The 9,810-nt window shown below is 41.6% G+C and overlaps 1 protein-coding gene across 1 annotated transcript; it reads right to left on the bottom strand.

Annotated features, from left to right (window-relative positions):
* Nucleotides 1-448: 448 nt before the first annotated feature.
* LOC309565232 (N-acetyltransferase 8-like) lies at nt 449-1,308 on the bottom strand. The gene has a single exon (XM_082270062.1). The coding sequence runs from the start codon at nt 1,300-1,302 to the stop codon at nt 640-642; it is 663 nt and encodes a 220-aa protein (XP_082126188.1). The 5' UTR covers nt 1,303-1,308; the 3' UTR covers nt 449-639.
* Nucleotides 1,309-9,810: the final 8,502 nt, after the last annotated feature.

Here is a 9,810-nt window from a genome sequence, read left to right as displayed (position 1 = left end):
CCAGATGTTTTGGAACTACATTTCCCATGATGCTCATGCACTCTGAAGTGTAGTTGAGCATCATGGGAAATATAGTTCCAAAACATCTGGGGAGCCAAGGTTCACCATCACTGGTACAGGCTATAGAGCAGCAGGCCACACATGGTACATCTACTATCCATGATATAATGTACAACAACTAAAGAACATCAATGGCTGGAAAACTGTTGAGTGGTCAGATGAATCCTCATTCCAATAGAACCAATATGATAGTTCAGTTAGCGTATGATATATAATGTCTTTGAAACTCTATATCAGGGATCTCCAAACTACGGCCCTCCAGCTGTTGCGGAACTACACGTCCCAATAGGCATTATAAAACTCTGACATTCACAGACATGACTAGGCTGGGTGGGAATTGTAGTTCCTGAACAACTGGAGGAACATAGTTTGGAGACCCCTGCTCTATATAGAAGAATATTTGTCCTTCAACCATGGAGAGTTGTACAATGCACTGATACTTCTCAGCACCCCCCTGGTGGGGTCACTCCAATAAGGTCTATCAGCTATTAGAACCAAATGTGATCCAACATGGTGCTTTACGGTGGTTTCAAAAACGTTCTGGGTGCTAATACTATATGTTTTAAAAGAACACGTGATTTATCTCTGAACAGGAATGTCGTACTGGTAAAACAAATGTCTGAAGTCAATGAATTTTGCAATTATAAATGGTGCATAGTTGGTGCTGGTTCTTCTGAAGCCCATCTTTAGATATAACTTCGAGGCATCGCTCTGAGATAAGGAGGTGCTTAACACCACTGCACTACTGCCTCTCTTCCGGGCATAGTCAATGACCGTGCTACACAAGGCCTTAGCGATCCCCTTCCCTCTGTGTTTCATAGGAACCGACAATCTCTTAAGCTCCACTTGGTTTTCTCCAGATGGAGGAATGGCAGCAACCATCCCCACAACTTCCCCAGCCAGCTCTGCCACCCAGAAACAGTAACCATCCCGTTCTAGGTAATATTTCCGGATATTCTTCATGTCAGTAGCTAGGCTATCTGCAACGTAAGTAGCGTAGGCTTGCCAGTTCACGAGCCATAGTGCTGCTACATTGAGAGATACCACCATTGTGGAGAGTAGGTAAGACCCCGTGATCTGTAGGAGTACCAAGAACACAGCCAGCAGGAAAGCCCAAACGTGAGGGAGACTGAGAGTGTGAAAGAAAGCAGTCTTAGTGTGTTCTTTAATGCCTCGGGAAAAGATATCTCGGACCGCCTCATAATCCGAGTCCTTGTACAGCCGAATAACGTAGTCAGGCATGGTCTCCTCCTGCAAAAGAAAACTAATAGATAAACTTCATGAAACTTCTACAAATACGTAAAGGAAAAATAATTAAACAAAAACAATCTGCGCTGTCAATCACCTATCTAATGCAGTTTGCAAGCAGCACAGAGAAAGTACACAAAAAGAGGTTCAGGCGCTATTTGTGAATGCAATATTCCTGTGATATCCTGGTCCCAAGGGTTGTGGACTAGTATAACAGTACATCAACTGCATCGCTGGTCGCCCAATCCTTAACACGGGATGGTGTATGCAGACAGTTCAAACAGAAAAAAAGGATGGCGCTCTGGCGTGCACAAAGTAGAATAAACACCCCAGAAGTGTTCTCATGTTGTGTCTTAAGAAATTTGATATGCCCATACAAGTAAAAATAAAACAGTTGGCATACTTTCCAGCCGAACCTTGAAGCCTCTGTATCTCCTTAAGGTGCTATGGGGATCCCTGGTGGTAATCATGGGATGGTACCTCAAATATCCAAATGGGAGGAAAGAAGGGTACTCCCTGATGGAAAATGCCGACCTCCGATGATGATGGCTCACACAGTCCAGTATGCGGCCGCTTCCTGAGACCGGGGCCAATGCGTTTGACTACCGCCGAGTCCTCCGTGAGCTCAAGGGCTTCAAGGTTCGGCTGGAAAGTATGCCAACTGTTTTATTTTTACTTGTATGTGCTTATCAAATTTCTTAAAGAGGAAGTAAACCCTCCTCGGCAAGTTGTACCTATAGGTAAGCCTATGATAAGACTTACCTATAGGTACTGTAAATATCTCCTAAACATGTACCGTTTAGGAGATATTTACCTTCGATGCATCCAGTGACGTCATTGGCGCATGCGCTCTGAAGGAACGGCCATTCGCGCCGTTCCTTCAGAACTCCGTCCCGTGACCGTCGGCTCCCGCGCGCGTGCGCGGGAGTGACGTGACCGCGGCTCCGGCCAATCAGATGGCCGGATGCCGCGATCCCGGAAGATGGGCGACTGGACATGTCGCCCGTCATACAGGTAAGCAGGCGGCACGGCGGGGGCTCGTTCTAAGGTAAGTATTTCATAATGAGCTTACATTACACAGCCCCCGAACCTCTGGACCCCTTTACATTACACAGCCCCCCCCCTGCATATTACATAGCCCCCACTGCACATCACACAGCCCCACTCCTAACCAGCCCCCCCCAGCATATTACGCAGCCCCCCTGCATATTACACAGCCCCCCCTTTATTCTATATTACACAGCTCCACCCTACACACACCCCATGCATATTACACAGCCCCCCCCCCCCGCAGCTACTTAAGCTAATACTTAACTGACGTGACCTGGCCGGCTTTCTCCTCCTCTCATCTCCCCCTCCCTGCTGATGTCAGCGGGGGACTCTCAGCTCCTCCCCCTCTAGCTGTCAGATCGGGAGAGGGAGCGCCAAGTGGCGTTTGGAAATCAGGTATATAGCGGCATTTTATTAATAAAGCACAGGTATTGGGACACTTGTCATTAGCAAACAGGGACGTTTGTGTAAACATGACAAAGTGGCTTAAGTAGCTGCGGGGGGGCAGTGTAATATGCAGGGGCTGTGTGTAGGTTGGGGCTGTATAGAGTAGAGGGGGGGGGGCTGTGTAAACATGACAAAGTGGCTTAACAACCACTTTAAAATGTCTGGGTCGGGTGCACTTGAATTCATCACTTGTGCTGACAGGCCGGACATTTAGCAGTGCCGCAGGCCGTAGGTTGCCGACCCCTGACCTAGGTAATAATGTAATGAATAAAATACCATAGCACTACATAAACAACTACAGTGGTGATCGAAAGTTTGGGCACCCCAGGTAAAAATTTGTATTAATGTGCATAAAGAAGCCAAGGAAAGATGGAAAAATCTCCAAAAGGCATCAAATTACAGATTAGACATTCGTATAATATGTCAACAAAAGTTAGATTTTATTTCCATCATTGACACTTTCAAAATTACAGGAAACCTAAAATGGTGTCTGCAAAAGTTTGGGCACCCTGCAGAATTTATAGCATGCACTGCCCCCTTTGCAAGGCTGAGACCTGCCATTGTCATGGATTGTTCTCAATCATCGTCTGGGAAGACCAGGTGATGTCATTCTCAAAGGTTTTAAATGCCCAGACTCCTCTGACCTTGCCCCAACAATCAGCACCATGGGATCTTCTAAGCAGTTGTCTAGAAAACTGAAACTGAAAATAGTTGACGCTCACAAAGCTGGAGAAGGCTATAAGAAGATAGTAAAGCATTTTCAGATGTCAATATCCTCTGTTCGGAATGTAATTAAGAAATGGCAGTCATCAGGAACAGTGGAAGTTAAAGCAAGATCTGGAAGACCAAGAAAAATATCAGACAGAACAGCTCGCAGGATTGTGAGAAAAACAATTCAAAACCCACGTTTGACTGCACGATCCCTCCAGAAAGATCTGGCAGACACTGGAGTTGTGGTACACTATTCCACTATAAAGAGATACTTGTACAAATATGGTCTTCATGGAAGAGTCATCAGAAGAAAACCTCTTCTACGTCCTCACCACAAAAATCAGTGTTTGAACTTTGCAAATGAAGATATAGACAAGCCTGATGCATTTTGGAAACAAGTTCTGGGGACCGATGAGGTTAAAATTGAACTTTTTGGCTGGAATGAGCAAAGGTACGTTTGGAGAAGAAGGGGCACAGAATTGAATGAAAAGAACCTCTGTCCAACTGTTAACCACTTAAGCCCCGGAAGATTTTACCCCCTTCCTGACCAGGGTTTTTTTTTGCGATTTTTTACTGCGTGACTTTAACGGACAATTACGCGGCCGTACGACGCTGTACCTAAACTAATTTGACGTCCTTTTTTTCCCACAACCAGAGCTTCATTTTGGTGATATTTGATCACCTGTGCGATTTTTTGATCATGCGCTATAAACAAAAAAAGAGCGTCAATTTTGCAAAAATAACAATATTCTTCACATTTTTTTAATATGAAATTCTCCCCAAAAAAAATTTAAAAATCAAAATTTTTTAACATTTTCAGCCAATTTGTTTTCTGCTACATATGTTTGGTAAAAAAAAATCGCAAAAAGCGTATTTTGATTGGTTTGCGCAAAAGTTATTGCGTTTACTAACAAAGGGAAAGATTTTTGTCATTTTTGGTGTTTTTTTTTTTTAACGAGTAATGGCGACGATCTGCGATTTTTTTTTTTTGCAGTACTGCCACATTGCGGCGGACAGATCGGACCCTTGACTGACATTTTTGACCCTTTTGGGGTTACCAGTGACATTACTGCAATAATCAGTGCTATACATATGCACTGTTACTGTAAAAATGACACTGGCAGGGAAGGGGTTAACTGTATTGGAGAGGGAGGGGTTAAGTGTGTCCTAGGGGAGTGTTTCTAACTGTGATGGGACATGGCTACTAGTGTAAAAACAGAGATCAACGGTCCTACATAGTAGAACCGTCTGATCTCCATTTTTACACAGGGGAGAATGACAGGCGGCTTGTTTACATTAGTCGCCTGCCTTTCTCCCTTCCCGGCGAACGATTGCGAGTGACCGGCGGACATCGCGTCCGCCGGTCACACGCACTGACTTCTTAGGGAACAAGCCGGGGCGGGCGCTCGCCCGCTATTGGCTCATAAGCCGGTGACAGGCTAGTGACGTATATATACGAGTAGAAGGAAAAATTGATTCAATAAAATTTCAGCAAATTGTGGATGGTAACTTGATGCCATCTGTGAAAAAGCTGAATTTAAAGAGAGGATGGCTTCTACAAATGGATAATGATCCTAAACACATCAAGAGGTGTAAACTGAAGGTTTTGCCATGGCCTTCACAATCTCCTGACCTCAACATAATTGAAAATCTATGGATAGACCTTAAAAGAGCAGTGCGTGACAGACAGCCCAGAAATCTCAAAGAACTGGAAGACTTTTGTAAGGCAGAATGAGCAAAGATACCTCAAACAAGAATTGAAAGACTCTTGGCTGGCTACAAAAAGCTTTTACAAGCTGTGATACTTGCCAAAGGGGGCAGTACAAGATATTAACTCTGCAGGGTGCCCAAACTTTTGCAGACGCCATTTTTTTTGGTTTTCTGTTATGTTGAAAGCGTCAATGATGGAAATAAAATCTAACTTTTGTTGACATATTATAAGAATGTCTAATTTGTAATTTGATGCCTTTTGGAGATTTTTCAATCTTTCCTTGGCTTCTATTCTGAAATACAAGAAGTGATCAAAGTCAAAGACAAAGGAACACATTAATACAATTTTTTACCTGGGGTGCCCAAACTTTCGATCACCACTGTAAATCATGTGCTCAAATCAAAATTACTATGACAAACATATACATGTGACTTATAGAAAACCTTCAACTAGTCGTCTTCTCGCCATATTGAATGGGAGATGTGATTAAAGCCCAAACACATCATATAATTAGATCAATAAAGAAATAGTCCAACAAAAGTCATCAATTATGAACTTCCTACTGAGGAAGCTCCATTTGGGGCACAACGCATATAGGAGTGGTGCCTGCCAATGATACCATCACCTTAAACATTTGAAGAAGGGCAGTGAGCTGGAGTGTTTACATGTGTAATGCTGGTATCTCCTTTTTTATGTGTTTATGTGAGTGTTTTTATTTCTTTGGTGTGAGTAAAATATATATACAGCGAGCACTGTTAGCTGTTTTTTTCTTTTTTGCCATTCTTGTTGCTGTGGTATGCGGAGGATGCTGGTGGGAGGAGCTATGGTCGAAGGCAGATTGGAATGATGTACCTATTATGGAAAAGCCCTTTTAAAATCTGAGGAAGCTCTGAAGTTCAGCATGGAGGTAAGTGAACTCATGTACCACTGCATGGAGTATATGTCACATGTTTTGTGGAACAGTGGAGCACATTCACGGAAGATTGTTGGCACTCTTCAAAATTGATGATTTTTGTTGGACTTTGTCTTTATTGACCTAATTATATGATGTGTTTGTGTCTTTTATCACATCTGCCTCTGAATATAGGGTGAAGCCGACCAATTGAAGACTTCTAAAAGTCACATGTATACGTTTGTCGTGGTAATTTTGATTTAAATACCTGGAGTGTTCATAGTCAAAGGCAACGGAAGACATGGAGCCTTCATAGTCAAAGACAAAGGAATACACGGTGAGTTCATATTTAAAGACAAAGCAATACAGGGGGAGTTCATAGATAAAGACAAAGGAAGACATGAAGAGTTTGTAGTCAAAGATCAAGGAATACATGGAGAGTTCATAGTCAAAGACAAAGGAATACAGGGAGCGTTAATAGTCAAAAACAAAGGAAGACAGGGAGCATTCATCATCAAAGACAAAGTAATACATGGAGTGTTCAAAGTCAAAGACAAAGGAATACAGGGAGAGTTCATACTCATATACAAAGAAAGACATAGAGAGTTCATAGTCAAAGACAGAGGAATACATGAAGAGTTCATATTTAAAGACAATGGAATACATGGAGAGTTCATAGTCAAGGACAAGGGAATACATGGAGTGTTCAACTGTTCATAGTCAAAAAGAGAGGATTACATGGGGAGTTCATAGTCAAGGACAAGGGAATACATGGAGTGTTCAACTGTTCATAGTCAAAAAGAGAGGATTACATGGGGAGTTCATAGTCAAGGACAAAGGAATATATGGAGAGTTTATAGTCACAGACAAAGAAACACATGGAGAGTTCATGGTAAAAAACAAAGGAATGCATGGAGAGTTCATTGTCAACATAATACATGGAGTGTTCATAGTTAAAGACAAAAGAAATACAAGAAGCGTTCAAAGTCAAAGACAAAGGAACACATGGAGAGTTCATAGTCAAGGACAAAGTATTACATGGAGAGTTCATAGCCAAGGACAAAGGAAGACATGGAGAGTTCATAGCCAAGGACAAAGGAATATATGGAGCGTTCATAGTCAAAGACAATGGAATACATGGAGAGATCATAGTCAAAGACAATGGAATACATGGAGAGATCATAGTCAAAGACAATGGAATACATGGAGAGTTCATAGTCAAGGACAAGGGAATACATGGAGAGATCATAGTCAAAGACAATGGAATACATGGAGAGTTCATAGTCAAGGACAAGGGAATACATGGAGTGTTCAACTGTTCATAGTAAAAAAGAGAGGATTACATGGGGAGTTCATAGTCAAAGACAAAGAAACACATGGAGAGTTCATGGTAAAAAACAAAGGAATGCATGGAGAGTTCATTGTCAACATAATACATGGAGTGTTCATAAGTTAAAGACAAAAGAAATACAAGAAGTGTTCAAAGTCAAAGACAAAGGAACACATGGAGAGTTCATAGTCATAGACAAAGGAACACATGGAGAGTTCATAGTCATAGACAAAGGAACACATGGAGAGTTCATAGTCATAGACAAAGGAACACATGGAGAGTTCATAGTCATAGACAAAGGAAGACATGGAGAGTTCATAGTCATAGACAAAGGAAGACATGGAGAGTTCATAGTCATAGACAAAGGAAGACATGGAGAGTTCATAGTCATAGACAAAGAAAGACATGGAGAGTTCATAGTCATAGACAAAGAGAGACATGAATACTTCAAAGTTATAGACAAAGGGTAGACATGGAGAGTTCATAGCCAAGGACAAAAGAATACATGGAGAGTTCATAGCCAAGGACAAAGGAATACATGGAGAGTTCATAGTCAAAGACAATGGAATACATGGAGAGTTCATAGTCAAGGACAAGGGAATACATGGAGTGTTCAACTGTTCATAGTAAAAAAAGAGAGGATTACATGGGGAGTTCATAGTCAAAGACAAAGAAACACATGGAGAGTTCATGGTAAAAAACAAAGGAATGCATGGAGAGTTCATCGTCAACATAATACATGGAGTGTTCATAGTTAAAGACAAAAGAAATACAAGAAGTGTTCAAAGTCAAAGACAAAGGAACACATGGAGAGTTCATAGTCATAGACAAAGGAATACATGGAGCATTCATAATCAGACTATAGATTAAAAATAAAGACTATTATCACGCTGATGGAGTAACCAGGGAAGGCAAATATAGACAGAATAAACATCAGTTTTACAGTAAATGGTAATAGGACTGCATGCTAGGGAATTTGTATTGTGTCATTTTTGGTTGACTTTATTTGCATCTTCTAGCACAGTAGGGAAATTGAAACATATAGATATCGGTAGATGACAGGAAGACGTACAATTCTACATCTCCATCAGGCCCTGCCTATATCTAAGTGACAGTGCCGTGTCACATTTTGCACGCCTATTTTGAGCGTTTTTTGGTCCACTTTTGGAGTGGCACCATTCACTTTGAATAGGTCTCCCTCCAGTGTGGAAATGCTCCAAAGAAGCTCATGTACCAAATTTTGTCACAGAGCCAGGCGTGTTTGGCATTGCATGTTGCTGTGATTTTTGTGACTTTTACAGCAAAATTAGAGTACCATTAAAAAATAATGGTAGATTTTCCAGACCCTGCGTCAAGCTGGTTGCTATCAAGCATCCCACTTTCTGACGGTGGAACATTGGCCCCCCATCGCATCTTAAATGGAGGACACAAGCCCCATTCATCCAACATTTTGGAGTGCCCTTCAACTACATTTTCTTCGTTCTCTACCAAACCCCAGAGGGTGTTATTTGGCATTTGACCACTTTTGAGGAAAACTGTTTCAATAAAGAACTTATCACAAGTTCTATCTAAGTACCTACAATCTATTGATTACCCCTACCGAACAACCACATCTACCTTGTATGAGGATTTGGGAAATGGAACTAAACCACACATTTACACCAGACCGACAGCAAAACATTATTAGATTTTCCCTAAAACTGTCTATCTGTACGAAAATTCAGGAAACTTTTGATGAGGTGGTACCATACTCCTCTAATGCTACATAAATTTTACCCCAATTTTACTGATCGCTGTTAAAGATGCCAGGAGAGATGGGGAACCCTGCTCCTCATCTTTTGGTCCTGCCTTAAGATGGAACACTTCTGGAAAGAAGTCTAGAAAATTGGCCAAAAAATTCTGTGATTAAGAGATTCCTGACGATCCAGCCTTTTTCTTATTGCAAATTTCGATCATTCCCGCTAAAATGTATAAACAATCGATTGTACGTCATCTATTAAACGCTATTAAAGTCCTGTATCCTTCTTAGCTGGAAAAACCCACAGCCGCAAAACATCAGTTGTTGGCTTCACACTTACAGCGCAGCACAAACGTGAAAAGTACTCCAAGATTTGGAGGATATGGAATATGTTTGTCCTTTCTGAAGAGGGTTCAGCTCTTTTTGGATCATAATTATCCGACAGGCATTATTTATTGACTATCTTTATTGTAATGAAACATCGTAACCTCAAACTTCCCTTTCTCCCCCTTCTGCCTTTAGTCTTCTCTACCTTCTTTATAATTTTCTTGGTCTTACATAAAAGGAAAAAGGAATGGGCAGCTCCATACCTCTCTTTAAGGGGTTCACCTTTTAGACTCTTG

This window comes from Pelophylax lessonae (assembly GCF_965119305.1).
Source record: "Pelophylax lessonae genome assembly, chromosome: 1".
NCBI classification, from domain to species: domain Eukaryota; kingdom Metazoa; phylum Chordata; class Amphibia; order Anura; family Ranidae; genus Pelophylax; species Pelophylax lessonae.
The sequence above is the reverse complement of the archived record's forward strand: the minus strand, read 5'-3'. Positions and strand labels throughout refer to the sequence as shown.

Bases quoted from the DNA above. Each gene is read 5' to 3' on its own strand.
- LOC309565232 (XM_082270062.1), bottom strand. From the start codon at position 1,302: ATGCCTGACTACGTTATTCGGCTGTACAAGGACTCGGATTATGAGGCG.